General features: G+C 38.4%; 1 protein-coding gene across 1 annotated transcript in view; it reads right to left on the bottom strand.

Moving 5' to 3' along the window:
• Window positions 1–18280, bottom strand: part of kz (putative ATP-dependent RNA helicase kurz) — a 68564-nt gene that overhangs the window by 11525 nt on the left and 38759 nt on the right. The window contains exons 12-15 of the mRNA XM_083128507.1: window positions 14144–14613; window positions 9049–9164; window positions 5680–5795; window positions 4760–4897 (exon numbers count right to left, since the gene is read on the bottom strand). Coding sequence (XP_082984633.1) covers window positions 4760–4897; window positions 5680–5795; window positions 9049–9164; window positions 14144–14613 — 840 coding nt within the window. The remainder of the gene's footprint in view (window positions 1–4759; window positions 4898–5679; window positions 5796–9048; window positions 9165–14143; window positions 14614–18280) is intronic.

The following is an 18280-nucleotide window of genomic DNA, read 5'->3' as shown; positions in this document are numbered from 1 at the left end:
GGATTTTATGTGCGTTCACTAGAACATTGTCCGTTACTGGATTAACTGGTAAGAGAAGATTCTTTTGGGAGAGAACACAACCTTTCCGTTAACTTCACATTCACCCCCCTCCCACACACAACTTGCGATCTGTTTGCACCGAATGTGTATCCTAGGACACATTAAACAGTGCTGCACTCGATAATGACTCTGGTTTGGATCCCACTTTAAACTGTATATTTAGCCCCGCTTAGCTCATCAGCATAAAATTAACTAAAAACAAGCTTTACGAAACTTGCGTATTTTCAGATTAATCGACAATTTATTGTTATTGTAGGTTTCAGGAGTATTCTGGAGGTCAAACACTCGCTCTGCCAAAACTTTTCCTCTCGTATTCCTACATTGAGCATTGCGTGTTTTTTTTTTTTTTTTTTTTTTTTTTTTTTTTTTTTTTTTAACAGCAGCACGCTAATGGTTCTGGGGGATTATATGGCTTTGCGAGGTTCAAAACAATGAAGCTTATTCCTTCGCACTGGATGAGTCATTGCAGTATCGGCAAGCGAGAGCTTTCCAGACGCTAGACTAAACACTGGCGCCAGCTGCAGCGTAAACACAATGAGACTGGCTGGAAGTTAGAGCAGCAGGTGGCAGAAGGGAAATCATCGGCATTTTAAAGATAACGCAGTTGTGGAAGACCGAACTGTTATCAGCAGTGTGAAAAAAAAATATCCTTGCATTACCTTTTACCATGCAACAGACAATAATACGGGCCATATTTCCTATCCAGACAGCTGCATTCAAACAAGAAAGAGGGACCTGAATTCTGCAATTATCACATTACCATGCACACCAGTGGCGGATAATGAGCTGTTGTAGGAGAAGGAAGGGGGTCACTTTTCTTTTACTTATCATGCGGTTATTGTTCGTTTTCAAGAAGGTATTCAGAACTGTTCGATTTTTTTTAGACGCCAAAGGAAAGGAGCCCGTGTGCGCACACGAGCAACGGACCCCCCCCCCCCCCCCCGTTTGCTGATAGATAAAGGGGAGAAGTCACTCGGACAACAAAACACTGTTTTGGCAAATTTTATGACCAGCACAGTTGGGAAACGTATGAAGCGGGAAACTGGAGTTGCAACATACGTAAGATCGACGTCAACTTTTGCGGGAAACCTAGATGACAACGCATTAAGCGGGTTGACGATCTTTAGTTGGCCTATGCGGCTTTGATTATCTGTAACAGTTTCCCTTTTTTTATGAAGTTCTACAGGGCACAAAAAACATGCTTTTAATTAAAGTGGTTACCGGAAGTTGTGGGCTACCAGGCCAAACGTTGCTCGCTCACGGGAAATTGCTGTATCTCGAGCTCAGAGCTAGACAGATGGGTGAGACTTCCAGGCGCCACGCGTCTTGTATTTTGGAACATTCGTGCGATCTTATTCGCATTTCTCATCTAGCACTGGTGAATATTTCAAGGTGGCGCATTCAACGGGGAAAGAGCTTGACCTCCCATGCACAATGACAAAGAATGTCAATGTCCAGCGGGCATTTCGGGCTGCTTCCCTCGAGTTGTCAGCAGCTTAGAACAAGGAAACATGTCAAGGTAAAGTTAAAATAACGTCCAAGCTCCCTCCACATTCGATCTTCTCTTGTCGACTTACGCAGGTGTCTACTTCGAATTAAGCGAAACCAGTTTTGCGGAAGGGTCTTGTAAACAACTTCGTATTAAAAATTATCCGTATTTCGATTTAACTGTACTGAAATACATTATAAATCCTATGTTATCGGCTGGGGAATGGGAAGAACTTCGGATTAAAGGGTACTTCGTATTAACCAATATCGTATTAACGAGGTTTTCCTGTATTTCTTATTTTTCTATTTTTTAAAAATAGATTTATGGATTTATGAAAGTTACATTATCTGCAACATTTCTGAGGAAACCAGACGTTGATAGTGGCCACTGTTCAGAGATATATCAAATCAAGAAATATGCAATATGGTGGATTCGTTTCAAGATGGCGACCATCAGATCGCAGATAGCGATTGGCTAATCGACTGAAAATACCTTTTAATTATAGAACAATTAATCATACCAAGTCACCAGACGTTGATAGTGGCCACTGTTCAGAGATATATCAAATCAAGAAATATGCAATATGGTGGATTCGTTTCAAGATGGCGACCATCAGATCGCAGATAGCGATTGGCTAATCGACTGAAAATACCTTTTAATTAGAGAACAATTAATCATACTAAGTCTCTTGCTTTTATCAAAACGTCAATAATTTGGGACTTAGGCCCCAGCCTGCATTAAAGATTAACTTTTTTGGTACTATCCTCCATTTTGGGGCACATTATTTTTAATTAAAATGCAATAAAATTTATGTCATTTTAAAGCTCACAAATTGATCTACCACTTTCATTCCAAACAATTTCCTGTCATTTTATTTATTCAAAAGTTACAAGACAGAAACTTCCAAAAGTGCCAGAAAAATTACATATTTTAAAGATTATTTTTAAATTTACAGTAAAACCACTGACATTAGCGAAAAACTAAGCTGAATCTTTTTAGTAGCCCATCTTAAGAGGATCAAGACCAAAAAAAAAAAAGATTATCTGCTCATGACCGTTGGTTGGTTGGTTGGGATATATAGGCCATTAACTGAAAAATCTGCGATATTGGATGCCATCTTGAATTACTCAAATTGCTCAAGGTTGACAGAGTAATATCAATTGGATCTGAAATGTACATATTGTAATCTTTCAAAAACAGTCAAAACATTTTATAAATAGATTCTACTTAATAATCACAAAAATAAAAATCCAATAAATAATTTTCTCAACCCTCTACTATAATTAACATATAAATAAGATTATTCATACCTCAAAACAAGCTTTTCAATGTGGCAACCAGACTATTGGCTGATGATAAGAAGAAAACACTGTAAGTGGCTACATACGTTCTATTATAATGTAAAAATAATAACCCATGGTGCAACAGCCCTTTGTGGGCCACAGCCTCACTCCCACATGCTTGAGCAGAGGTGGGCAATCATTCAACCAGTTACGGGGTGATGTGTGGTCAGCATTGACCCAGTCATTGTAAGTTTTAATAACCGGTTTAAGGTACTCATTCCTAAAAAGGTAAAGTGTTCCCCTGTGCATAGCACCACGCCATGAAGGCGTATAGGGGGTGTGGGGGTAACGCCCCACACTTTCTTGATCCGGTCGTGAGTGGGGGTGATGTGATCAGCATCACGCCCCTAACCGCCTTTACCCCCCAGGGTTTCCCCCAGGTACCCATGTTATTCGACGCTGGGTGGGCGCCGGAGCCGCTTTCACCGTTAGAAAAGTTCCCGGATTTGAACCGGCCGGGGATCGAACCCGGGACCTTGAGCATGGTAGTCAGACGCGTTACCGACTGAGCCACCGCGGCCAGGTACTCATTCCTAGCTCCCCAATTTCCTCACGATAGTGGGTGACCAAGAAATCTCAGGAGAAAAGTTGTTATGCTTCCCTCCAGGACACTTGAACCAGCATGTGTTCCGTAGCTGATCCGAAAGCCTGATATCTTACACTGCACGGTCATGGTGTGGGACATGTATGTTTTATTATACAGGGCTACTATAATTGATTCATTTGACTTCAAAGCACTGTATTTTCCAAAGTATTGAACATATAGATATGAATTATACATGAAAATAACTGTAAACTCACCAAGTTTTCCTCATATTCTACAAATGTTCTATGTGTGCCCCTCTGGCCACACAACACGCATCCAAGCAGTAGTCAGTTGGTAGAGATCCACCCATACATTTTGTAGCAATCCCGTCAATAGTAATCAGAGTAGCATTGATGCATTTCCTGAGCTCTACCAGCACTCTTTTCTGTACTCTCTTCTGAATGCACGCTGTACTGCAATAACAGATGAACATCTTGCATATTCCAACACAAAAACTCTTTTCTCGGTTTTTCGCCATTCTGTACAGGAACTGCACTCGTGCTGCCAAATGGTGTGTCACGATGCAAACTTTGTGAGTCTACAATTATTTTCAGTATCATTCACTCATAGAGGCACATATTTTTGGTAAATAAAACAGCAAAATGTTGGTACAAAAACAGTCAATTTCGGGTTCAAAAGCAGTAAATAAAATGAAATTTCGCTGTTATAGCAGTGAAAAAAGCACCATATAAAATGACATTTTGGTTTCAAAGAATGTGAATATAATCCCAAATTTGTTTTGAAAACTGCACTATTACACAACATAAACATATCCCTTCTAATAGCACATTAAATCATTAGCAGAATATTAACTTTATTCCTATATAAAGGGGTCCATTTTTGCTTCTCAAATATTTACAGCAGAATTAATACATTTTCCATGAATTGCATAACTCACACGATACTTCAGACTTCAGAAAGTGTCGCGTTGGTATATATAAACGGTAAATTTTATGTTTAAGAGTCCATTTCACATTTTGCAGTTCATTTCGCATCATTTCGTGACAAAACAAGGTAAGAAAATGAACCTCACACCTTTCAGAAACATGAAAAATTAACATTAGAATGTGTTATTTCACATTTCGTGTTTTCGTCAAAACGAAATATGCATGCCTCTAATCATTCATATATGTATGTGTAATACTTTGGAAAATACAGTGTTTTGAAATTGAATGAATCATTTTATAGTAGCCCTGTATATCAGAATTGGTTTGAGAAAACTCACACATGAATTATTAAGAATTATTATGAACATTAAAAATGTAAAATTCAAATACTCACCAAAGGTTCCTGAAACATAGCAAAACATCTTCCCTGAGCTGCTTTCATACCGTGGAGGAGGTTCTAATAGAGGAGGAGACAGTGAGCACAATGAAGGAGCAAAAGTTGGAAGCCACTGAGGTTCAATGGCCGTTACACCTGGAAAAAATATTTACATGTAATACTTTCCTTCTTTTTTACTAAAACAAGTTAACGTCCTCTTTTGTGGTCGGTACAATGTTGTACGACTGCAGAACATAAGTCTCAATTCTAGCTACAGATAAAAGTAGACAATTTTAAGACAGACAATCACTGATATTCTTGTCAATACCAGTAACCATATATAAGATAAAAAGCTACATATCATGAAATTCTAACTGATATTGATGATAAAGTATGAATATAAGTTCATCTCTTAAGCTAATGTAAAAAGATTACACATAACTTTTGGATACGGTTGTTAATCAAGTGGTCTAGTCGATAGGATGTCTTACTGTCATGCAGGAGTCCTGGATTTGATTCCCACAGTGGGTGATGTAAGGTTGGAATTTGTCTGGCCTTATCCCTGGGGTTCATCCAGCCTCAAATAAATGGGAACGTGTGGACAACTATAGGGGTAAAGGCAGCTGGACCATGGTGCTAATCACATCACCTCAAAATTAATTTATTTGCTATTTTGGTGACTGCCTCCATTCACCAAACCATGTAAGTATTTGAGCCCTATTATTAAAACTCTTCTTTCTGTAAAACTTTGAAAATGTCCATTTCTTTTAGGCTATCCCTGTATAATAAATCTAATATAACAACCTATTTTGATCATATTTGTGATTCAAATTCTTATCTGGAATTACACAAACGATCAGAATTTTAATTTTTTCTATATTTTATTGATATTAGTACAATCATGTATTTATGGTAAAAATTATGTTTCTAACACTCACCTCTCATGTACATTTTTGTAGTTTCATACACTTCCTGATACACAACCCACTCTGGAAGGTTACGTCGAAGAACCGATGAGGAATGTATAAAGACTGGTTCCTCCAGTTCTCCACACCTTAAAAGAACAGAAAGAATAAATACGAAAGCTGATTGCTTATTGACATATCTACGAAACATACAGCAGCAACTACATTTCTTCTGTAGGAAGATTCAGATACGAGGGTCACTATTTATATTTTGAGCCTAACAATGAAAAAACAGGAATTTGGCATTGAAAACTGCCTTATTGTTTTTCGAAGTATTCTCCTTTATGGTCAATACACTTTTGCATTCGTTCGAACCATTTGTCAAAGCAGTTTTTCCAATCTTCTTGAGACACCTCCATAATATGGTTTTTGAACGCATCAACGGCATCTTCCGCCGACGAAAATCATTGTCCATGCAATTTATTCTTGACATTCGGGAACAAGAAGAAGTCATTGGGTGCCAAATCAGGACTGTACGGTGGATGACCCATCAATTCGATTTTTTGACTGTTCATAAAGTCGGTTGTTAGACGAGATGTGTGACAGCTGGCATTGTCTTGATGAAGAATGATCCAACGGCGTTTGTGTGTTTTCCATATTTGACCGAAGACCTCTGGCAAACAAATTGTTGTGTACTATTCAGAGTTGACCGTTCTACGTTCCTCTAAAGGCACAGTTGTCACATGACCAGTTTTCCCGAAAAAACAGGCAACCATTGGTTTCGATGTGATTCGAGCACGAACAACTTTTGTTGGATTGGGTTCATCTTGAAACACTCATATAGTCGACTGCTGTTTACGTTCCGGCTCATATGCATATATCCATGATTCGTCACCTGTTACAATCTTATATACGTCTTTTGAAGCACCACGATTGTATTTATTGAGCATTTGTTTGCACCAATTGACGCGAGCGTTTTTGTCAAATTGTGTGGGATCCAACGAGAACATGATCATGTAATATTTTATATATGCTGGTGGAACTAATGCCTATGGTTGCCTCAATCTCACAGTATGTCACATGACGATCTTGCAGTATTAGGTTTTGCACAGCATCAATGTTTTCTTGAAAAACAACTGATTTTGGACGACCTTCGCGAATCTCATCGGTGAGCGAATGGCGGCCACGATTAAATTCGTTATACCAGCGTTTCACAGTGGCAAAGGACGGGGCTTCATCGCCAAATGTGGAAGTAAGTTGATCGATGCACTCTTGTCTTGATAATCCACGTCGAAAATCGTAAAAAATCATCGCACGAAAATGTTCACGAGTTAATTCCATTTTATTGTTGTCGTGCAATCTCCAAGGCAACATAAACAACACAAATCAAGCTATTGACAAATCATTTGAAGTACGTTATGGTCAATAATGCCAGATGATTCCGTGCAAACGTCAAATCGCACCTAACTTCAATCAGTGTTGCCAAGGCTCAAAATATAAATAGTGACCCTCGTAGTGCATTACTTTTCTCATTTGCAGGGAGGGAATGAATTCGTGTTGATATGTCCAACAGAACCTTTCATTTTCTAATCTACTTATTTTACATAACTTTTCTACCTCTTCGGTTAATTACATCGATGACAATAAATTATGAAATGGTGATAAGTAGAGGCATGCATATTTCATTTTTGACGGAAACACAAAATGTGAAAAAACTCACTGCAATGTTCATTTTTCACGTTTCTGAAAGGTATGAGGTGCATTCTCCTATCATGTTTTGTCACAAAATGATGCGAAATGAAGTACAAAATGGAAAATAAACTCTTGAACGTGAAATTTAGATTGTATCTAAAGATATCTGTTTGGCAGTTATGCGGAGATTAACTCTGGTAAACTTACTTTAATTTTTCCGTGCAAATTTCTTTCCGATCGTTTTCACCACCCGTCTGTTGGCTTCGTCAGGAGTGTACTGTGCAAGTACTGCGTAAGTACACGCCTGACAAAGCCACCAGACTTAGGGTGGCAAAATCGGTCACGAAAAAAATGTGCACGGAAAAATGAAAAGTAAGTTTTTATCAGAGTTAATGAAATTTAGAGTTTACTTACCAACATGAAACTTTCTCAAGTCTGAATTATCCTACGAGTTACGCAAATCACAAAAAATTTATTAATTTTGCTGTAAATATTTGAGAAGCAAAAATGGACTCCTTTACCGAGAAATAAACTTAATATTCTCATGAGTACATAAATGTGCTATTAGAAGGGAAATGTTTATTCTGTGTAAATTTATCCATTAGACATTCAATTGTCATGGTCCCAATACATGTACAATTCTACATGTTTTAAAATTTTGCAGATTTTATATTCTTTCCACATTTAAAGTTCTCTTGTCTTTGTTCCCAGGCAGAAACAACATAAAACTGAGGTTCCAATAAAACTTACTGAAAACTTGTGTAAATTGCAGGTCAGCTCTGATACACTAACTTCTCATTGATATTGGATTTTATATACAGTTTTCGATCCCAATATGTGCTCAGTTTTTGTACTGGAATCTTGAGCCTATATGCACGTGTAGAAATTGCAAAATAAGCGACATTGAGTGGTCCGTGATCAGAACAGAAACTCTGGATTTCTCCACGAAAACAATGTTTATTGCAATATTTTAAGATTTAGAACGAAATTAATGTATTCCTGATATTACTACAACCCCAAATTTTAACTATGCTTCCCTAACCTAACCTAACCTTACTGTGAATGGTTTGTGGGGCACCATAAAAAAAGTCAGTTTATTTTAACTATGTTTGCCTAACCTAACCAAACCTTACAGTGAATGGTTTGTGGGGCACCATAAAAAAATGTCAGTTTCGTAGCACTTGAGCGACAAATTTTAACTACACAATCGTGATAAAGTGTCCTAAATTATTGACTATGCGAAATATGAACAAATGCCCTGTATTATTAATATGTACCCAACTAAAAGTTACTAAAGAAAACTTATGAAAGGAAGAACTTTATTTCCTACTCGTCATCTTCCTCACACCACACAGATTACTGAACAAGTGAATGCTACGTTGAACAAACATGGTTTCCATGCTTGTATACAGAGAACGATCACGGTAATTGAAAATCTTATTTTACAACTTCTACACGTAAATTAACAATTTCAACACGTCACCCCCACATGTTAACTTCAGATACTTCATCGGGACTACGTATTTCACTAGTATAAGAAGTAGGATAGAAATTACGGATGGGTCCGGTATTGTAAATTCTTACCACGTTTTCTTACAAGAAATCAAGTAGAAACATAATTTAAAATGTGTATACATAATACTTTTCACAAACAAAAAAAAACAACACATCTTTATCAGTTTACCCTAGTTAACACAGAAACATATTTACCTGTATGCATATTTCCACTTTGCTCTGTCTTCGTTCTCCTTTATTTCTTCTTGAGACACTTTATGTGCTACATGGTCCACCATACCTGCTAAAATTATCTGCCTTAAAAGCTTTGCCTGCGTGAAGAAAAGAACACAAGAAGAACATAAATTGTGACTGAAATTTATAAAATTATGAAACTTAAATTTATAAAACTAAAACTTATGTTTGTAAACATTGAACATCCATTAAGACTCAGACCATAACAATTTGATGCAATACCAGCACCAATACTCTTCTTTTCCCCCACAAACAGAAAACCAATATATTTAAAATGGTTGTTTGATAATGGGCTCCAAAACCCTTACAACATGAATGAAAACTTCTGGGGAATTCTGCATTAATAAATTAAACATACTTTCTTGATGGATGCGGTACACATGGTTTCAGTATTGCATATGTAAATTTTAGTGTTTATGGTGGCTCAGTCGGTAACGCGTCTGACTACCATGCTAAAGGTCCCGGGTTCGATCCCCGGCTGGTTCAAATCCGGGAACTTTTCTAACGGTGGAAGCGGCCCGGCGCCCACCCAGCGTCGAATAACATGGGTACCTGGGGGAAACCCTGGGGGGTAAAGGCGGTCAGGGGCGTGATGCTGATCACATCACCCCCACTCACGACCGGATCAAGAAAGTGTGGGGCGTTACCCCCACACCCCCTATACGCCTTCATGGCATGGTGCTATGCACAGGGGAACACTTTACCTTCTTCTTTTTTTCTGCATTAGAAACATATCTTTTATAATACAACAGGTATTTCATCAGTTCTTTCCAATATGCATACTTGGGACATTTTCCAGCAATTAAATGTAACAATGGTACTTCAGGGTGTCTACCAAAATAACAAATCTAAATTCTAGACTTTTTCTTCAACATTCTTTCCTTTTTCTTGGCCTTCTTTTTTCTTTCTTTTTCTTAGCATTTAATGTAATCACCTCCTACTTACGTATAGTTGGAAATTAAGAAAATACAGTTGAACATGAGTTATACGTATGTTAAGGCGAAGAGAAAATAATATAACAGAATTACATACAAATCAGATTTAGATACCATGTCATATCATTATTAAAATACTGTAATTTCATCTACTTGAGGAACAAGATATACGTAATACACATTATTTCTATCATAAAGTGGTAAATTAACGAATCTAAAATTTTTGATTCTTGAATACATTTGCCACTTTATTAGTCAACACTTTGAAACTGTACAGTAGACACTATAGTTTTATAGTTTCAGTACCCAATATTTTAAAAAATGATCTAAAATGGCATTTATTTTACTAATCACTGTGCAAAGTGTGGTATAAGCGATGCCTAAATCTGCAGCTATTTCAGTTTTAGTTTTATGTGGATTAGTGTCTACTTCCTATATAAATTTTATTTTCTTGTCAAGTGTTTAACTTTTTCCTCTTTCCGATCTCCATGATCGATCAGTTGAATCAACTGTATTTTATGAAAAATAGTATGTATAACACCAAATTACATATAAATGCATCATGTACAAATAAGGTTTAACATGTTTTTATATTATATTTTGCTGGAACCTACAGTAATTTACATACACAGTGCGGCAATTTGAAATCGAGACTGGTGCTGTAAAAAATAAACAAGTCTTCATAGAAAGTTACTTACCTTGGATCATTCAAAGTAGGACCCTCCTGCATCCACACATCATAGTGCAATGCCCACCAGTGCATAGAAGGATTGCTGGAATTCGTTTTGTGTAATTCTTTTTAAAATCCATGTCGTAGCCTTCTTGATTGTTGGTACATCATAAAAGTAGGAACCTTTCAGTGCAGATTTTGGTTTAGGAAATATAAAAAATAATCACACGGATGCAGATCTGGTGAGTAGGCAGGGTGTGACAACACACAGAGTCGATTTAGGGTCAAAAAGTTCTACGCAATCACAGTCTTGTGACTTGGGGCACTGTCATGAACCAGACGCCAGCAGCCATCATCCCAATACTTGGGCCTAACAGTGTTATTCCTTGCACCAAACGTTTCAGTACAAGATAAAATGCAGCAGTAACAGTCTGTCTGAAATTTCAGTCTTCAGAAATGATTATCCTCACTTTCTCAACAAATTTTGGTGTTCTCACCATCCCTGCCACACCTGGATGATCGTCGTGTTCAATTGGCTCCCATCCTTTACTGAAACACCTTAGCCATTCAAATACATGCGTACAGGATAAACAATTGTCCCTATAGACTTGCTACAACATGTCAAACGTTTCCGCAGCAGTTTTACCCTAGAGCGCAAAAAACTTGATGTCTACTCTTTGTTCAATGTTGAAATCATGATGCACTTTCACGACATGTGCTCACATTCAACAATACAAGCAGCAATGTTCCTCAAGGTCAACGAGCTTTGCATCGTTAGTTCATGAGATACCAGTTACTTGTTCGCACCACAGAAAGATTGCATAGTGGCACCACCTAACGAGAAAAAAATCAATCTCGATTTCAAATTGCCGCACTGTGTATAAAACAGAGTTACGCAGAACTGAATTACGTATAAAGCAGTCTCAACTGTAGATACTTTTATTCAATGAAAAACCCTTACAATAAGACCGTTTACGATGAAAGCTGAAGCTGTACTTTAACAAGAGATTTACACTTGCTTGAATTGTTAAAAAAAAAAATCAGACTTCATTCTTGATGGGAAAAAAAGGTAAAAAAGTGAAGGTAAAGTGTTCCCCTGTGCATAGCACCACGCCATGAAGGCGTATAGGGGGTGTGGGGGTAACGCCCCACACTTTCTTGATCCGGTCGTGAGTGGGGGTGATGTGATCAGCATCACGCCCCTGACCGCCTTTACCCCCCAGGGTTTCCCCCAGGTACCCATGTTATTCGACGCTGGGTAGGCGCCGGGGCCGCTTCCACCGTTAGAAAAGTTCCCGGATTTGAACCGGCCGGGGATCGAACCCGGGACCTTGAGCATGGTAGTCAGACGCGTTACCGACTGAGCCACCGCGGCCACTACAAGCAGCAATGTTCCTCAAGGTCAACGAGCTTTGCATCGTTAGTTCATGAGATACCAGTTACTTGTTCGCACCACAGAAAGATTGCATAGTGGCACCACCTAACGATGGGAAAAAGCCACATTAATTTATTTTATATTTTAAAAAAAACACAAGAATATAATTCTTAAGAAACGAAGTGAACAAATCTTAACCACAACTCGATACAATTTTAGATTTCCAAATATTCAATTTTATCAAATCCCAGTACAGGTATATAGCAATATAAATTCACTATACTGTAAAAAACAGCAAAAATTCTTGACCACAAGCATAATTTTTAACTTTTGTTGACTTTCTTGACCTACCTGTTGATTTCTTTGACTGGTAGACACCCTGTACTTGCTACACCAAAACAGATTGATTTTATTAATTTCAGTCATATATGTTATATGCTACAAAAATATAATTCACACATTTAAAAAATATAAATATATAAAACTTACACTCCATATTAATCTACCAGAGTTTTGTTTTATAATATACATAATTTCACATGATATGATCATTTAATCATAAAATAATTTCCGTATATTTCTGAATCCAAGACTATGTTTTTTGCTGCAATTTCGTGCCCAAAAGCATGGGGTCATCTTGCTTTTGTGGCATATGATGTGGAGTTTTTCTTTTCTTTACTGAATAGAACCACAAGCTTCCATTAAGCTCTAACTCTATAGACCGACCACAAGGAAAAAAACCTTGGGACAAAAAGTCCCCATGCAGCTTTCCCTTCTTCCCTCCACCTCGGACCATAAGGAAGCATGGTCCACTCTCTCCCCCCCCCCCCCCTTTCAAGCAAGACTACGGTGCACAGGAGCCATGGGTCTGCGCAGGTTGTTTTGCTCGTGGTTCCACTATACCCTCTGCCATGCCTACCGCTTTAGCCTTGAACGTTCGCATGAGCTTTGAGCATTGTTGTGCGATAGCACGTAGTGAATGTTGTGGCAAACCTTTTTTTTATCAATTGTTGGGAGACGTGTGGATTCCACTTTTAAACTTCCTAGTAAAGTGTTTTCATTTGATTTAGTTTATTTTACTTCGCTTTTTGTGCCTCTTGGCTAATTTGCGAAGATGGGGATGAGTGATGAAATGATGAAATTGATGAATGGACATTCACAAACAACCAAGCCCGACCGGGATTCAAACCCGGGACCCTTGACGTCGCAGCGCGATGTCCTAACCACTCGGCCACAGGGTCGGGCCCTAGTAAAGTGTGATATACCGTACTATATAACGGTGGTACATATACGCTATCTTCTTGACTTTATTTTACAATAATACCCATATGTATTGGATCGTACCGATACTTTTTTGTCTCCTTCAGTTACTTGTAAATAAGGTAACCATTTGTAAGTTTTGAAAACAGTTCTTCTGTAATCCCTTGTTGAAAAATGGGGGGTCGTCTTGCATTCAGAGATATACGGTATTTAGTCATTACCATTTCTTCCCACAGTGCTGATGGCAAAATAAGGATAATTCCAGGATATTTAGACTCCACAAAAATGTCGCAAGACATATTTATGGACCCCATGAGATTCCTAGACTCCGGGAATATATCGAATGCAATCGGTGATTACATTTGAACTGATACTTTCCAATACACCAGCATCAGTATCAATTCAACTCTAATCTATTCTGAGCACAATATAGTGCCTCCACGATGGCATAGTGGTAACGTCATTGTCTTATACTCAAGGGATCCCATGTTTGATACCCAGTGGAGGCACATAGTGGTTTGGATCCCACTTTAAACTGTAGGTCCAGTCCCGATTAGCCTTACTGTGCATAAAGTCGACTTCAAATACCAAATCAATCAATGAGCACAATATACTCACGGGTGAACAAAATGAAAATAATTTCTGGGATAGTAACACTGGAAACAAGTGATCCTAAATACAAATAAATGGTTGTAATCCATTTCTCTCTCTTTTACCTCATCCCTCCCTCCCCTGGAAGTTTGAAGAAGTTCTGGGTTCTAGGATAAATGTCGCAAGAAAAATACGGAACCACTTTAAAATGACCTATTATCTTACCTCTGAATCAGAAGGAGGGTTCATCTTTGGATTTATGCACACATTCAGATCTGGCACTTTCAAATTAACTTCATTTGTTAACTGAGCTCGCAACTTCCTGATTTCGAGCATAGCTTTGAACCGGAAACCATTCTCTTCACAGAACTTCTGCGTGCACCCGGCATATTCCGCTGCACCAACAGCACAAATAAGCACCATAGGATCTCCTAGATATAATCTATTGCCTACACCAGCCCAAGCTCTACGCATCTGGATCCATTTTGACCTTGTCTCTTTTGTGAGCTCCTTTGCAGAAAAACCAACAGGTGTCTCTAGCAATACCTCCTGAACAGATAATGCTGCAACCATACATATTGAGTATGGAAGTAGATTATGTTGATGACTCAGCGCTAGCATTTTTCCATATCTTGGTGCAACAGGGAAAGCTGCTATAGCATGTCCTAATGGTGTCACCTTTGAAGTCCATTCATCTGAAAATATACAAGTATTAATGTCTTGAGTTTCTAAATAACCTTCATATACATATCAGAAAGAAATATAAATGTACAGTCAACTCTCGATTCAACGACCTTTCACAGTTCCCGGGAAAAGGGTCGTTATTTCGAAGGGGTCGTTATTGGAATTTGCACCAATTTTCAGCTTAAAGGGAGCTCAAACGGACACAAAGATGCCTAGGAGATGCTAACACCATTTATCCTGATAGTTATACAACCTGTTATGCACAGGATGCGTGTTTTGAGAAGGAAAATAGAACATGAAAAAGTTTTCACAAAAGAGAATTTAAAATAATGTTACTTTGTTTCAATTGTGCACAGTCGTTGCTTTTCCAGGAAATTCTTGCAATTCTAGTTAATGAGAAACCCGTTTCCACTGAGACCTATGGAAAGGAAAACAATCTCTCGCTTATTGCAAGCAAAACTCGAAGAATCTTGACACCAGTCAGACTGGTGCCAGCAAAAGTCAGGAGATAATCGGGCAGAATGAATGTTGGATTTTATACGGGTTTACTGGAGCATTGTCTGTTACAAGATTAACTGGTAAGATTAGATCTCTCGGGAGAAACAACACAACCTTTCTAGGCACCAGACACACAAAAAAAAAAGGCGGGGCTGTAATTTTCGTTCTGGTTTGGCTGTGTAAAATACATCGCGCAAAAAAAACGTTTTCTTTGCTTCAACCAACTTCATTCACCCTCCCCCCTTCCCCATTCAAGGGAGCAGTCCAAACTCCTTCCTTGACTTGCATTGTAATCCAGTGTGAAAAAGGAAATGCGCAACTTGCGATCTATTTTCACCCAATGCGTACTGTAGGACAGGTCATTAAACAACGTGGCAGTTGATAATCATTCGGGTTTGGAATTGAATTTCACTTTAAACTGTATATTTAGTCCCGATTAGCCCATCAGCATACAATGAACTGAAAACAAGCTTTATGAAACTGCGCATTTTCACCATATCAAAATGGTAGATCGTTATTTACTCTTACCTTAATCGTGGATTTAATGTTGGATTTAGGAGTATTCTCGATGTCAAACACCCACCCCTCCAAACGTTTTCCCCTTGAATAATGTCTTTTTAATCAGTCTCAGCGACCATTCCTACATTGAACACACTTTTTTTTTCCCTCCACATGAATGGTTCTGAAGAAAGGTAAATTAAATTTACAGTTGTGCTTATCAGAAGGGCAGAACATGAAGTTATTTTAACTCTTGTTTTGCTTTCTGGAGATCGAATTTCCTTATCGTCAAATCAAAACAGCTTTGCGAGATTCAAAACAATAACTTTTTCCTTCCTGCTGGATGAGTCATCGCTGTTAAGGAGCTTTGCAGACGCTAGACAAAACACTGGCGCCAGCTGCATCGTAAAAACAATTAGACCAGCTGGAAGTTCGAGCAACAGGTGGCGGAAGAGAAAAGTCCCAGCATTTTAAAGATAACGCAAGAGGAACTTTTAACAGCAGTGTAAAGAAGAAAGAAATGACCCTTGCTTTACGTTTTACCACGCAACAGACAATAATAGGGGCAATATTTCCTATGCAGAGAACAGCATTAAAAAAAATATATAAATAAATAAATTTAAAAAAACAACTGAATTCTGCAATTATCAACATTGCCGTGCACACCAGTGGCGGAGAATGAGCTGGGGAAAGGGGGGGTCCCTTTTTGTTTTACTTGTTCTATGGTTTTTGTTCGTTTTCAAGAATATATCCAGAACTGGTTGCCCCATTTTAGACGTCAAAGGAAAGGAGAGGGATGGGTCCTTTTCCACCCTCGCCTGTAATCAGCCCGCATCAGCAAGAAAATCCTGGCTGAAACAATCTGCATCGCACACCCCCCCCCCCCCCTACGTTTCCTGACAGGAAAAGAGGGAGAAGTCAGTAAGCCAACGGAACACTTTTTTAGCAGATATTACGACATCAACACAATTAGGAAAACATATGAAGTGGGAAACGGGAGTTATGATGCACGTAAGATCGAAGTAAACTTTTGTGGAAACCTGGATGACAACGCATTAAGCGGGTTGACGATCTTTAGTTCACCTATGTGGTTTTGATTATCTCTAACAGTTTCGCTTTTTTATGAAGTGTTGCAGGGAACAAAGAACACATTTTGAATGAAAGCGGTTACCGGAAGTTGTCGACTACAAGGCCGAGAGTTGCTCACTCACGGGAACCTGCTGAACTGGATAGATGGGCCAGACTTCCAGGCGCCACACATCTGTATTTTCGAACATTCCTGCGATCTTATCTCTCAAGGTGGTGTATTTATCGATGAAAGAGCTTGACCTGCCATACACATTGACAAAGACTGCAAGTCCAGCAGTCATTTCGGGCTGCTCCCACCCTTCCCCGCGAGTTTTCAGCAGCTCTTAGGACAAGGAAACAAGTCAAGGTCGATTTAAAATAACATCCAAGCACATTCGATCTTCTCTTCTCGCGTATCCAAGAGAAAGCGTGGCAAAACAAGCCTGGCGCGTTGGGTAGCGGCCGTCGGGTATGGGGTAACATTGGTGCATTTGAGGGAGGGGAGGGCAGAGGTCAAGTGCTATTGGATATCACTCAAGCATGGTGTGGTGGTGTCTATTTTTAGTTCAGACCCAATTGTGAGCGGTAGAGCGGTCGTGAAGGAAATGAGTGGGGAAAAAAACAACACATTTTTCGGCGATTTCCTTCAATTTTTCAATTTTTTTTTTCAAATTTTTCTAAATTTTTCACGGTTCCCGGGAAAAGGGTCGTTACTTCGAGAGGGTCGTTATACCCGGGGTCGTAGAATCGAGAGTTGACTGTACACACAAGAATTGGGCTGATACTAATGTATCAGTTGGCTTATAAATTGGCTTATACTATCATTAGTTGATACTTTTCAAGCATCTGAACATTCTTAGGATAATGAAAAATTTTCAAGGATTCTAACACATAGTGTCTACAGTTTTGTAAAAATAAAATTCTCTCCAGGTTTCCCAGATAAAAACCTCAAATTTTTCCACACCAAGGATAATTCATGTACTTCAACTTGTGTATAAAAAGGTCACTACACTTTAGCTAAACACCACACTTAGGATCTCACTTCACCAAGTTTTTAGAATATTCACATCACATGCTACAAGTTATAATAAGATGGAAAAATGAACAGAAAATGACTGAGGCATCAGGGGTGAGCTTTGTGTATTATTTGCCCATATATTGACTAACGGAAAAACAAAAAATTCTCTAACAATTATAGCATAAATAATATATAATTATAGTCAAATTTAGTATCTATCTTAATACTATTAACTGAACACAATCCAAAAATTTCAACAAGTGGTAAAAGCCAATTCACTTACTGTAGTAAATTTCAACATGAAAATAGTTCAAATCACCATTCCCTTTTCCTAGAGTATTTAATATGCAATTTCTACTGTAACTACCAGTAACTGATACAAAATATAGTTAATCAATCAATGAACATTTCAGGTTCTTCAAGGACCATTTCTAATTTTATATCGGATCGGTAGAATATCGGTATCGGCAAATTTTATATCGGTACTTTATCGGTATTGGCCCATCCCTACTTTATTTTTCTTGAGGCATTTCATCCTGGATTCCCAGAGCTTTCTCGGCCAAGATAAACACACACACGACCCTACAGTTCTAACG

This window comes from Lepisma saccharinum, chromosome 9 (assembly GCF_977018435.1).
Source record: "Lepisma saccharinum chromosome 9, izLepSacc3.1, whole genome shotgun sequence".
Taxonomy (NCBI): Eukaryota; Metazoa; Arthropoda; class Insecta; order Zygentoma; family Lepismatidae; genus Lepisma; species Lepisma saccharinum.
The sequence above is the reverse complement of the archived record's forward strand: the minus strand, read 5'-3'. Positions and strand labels throughout refer to the sequence as shown.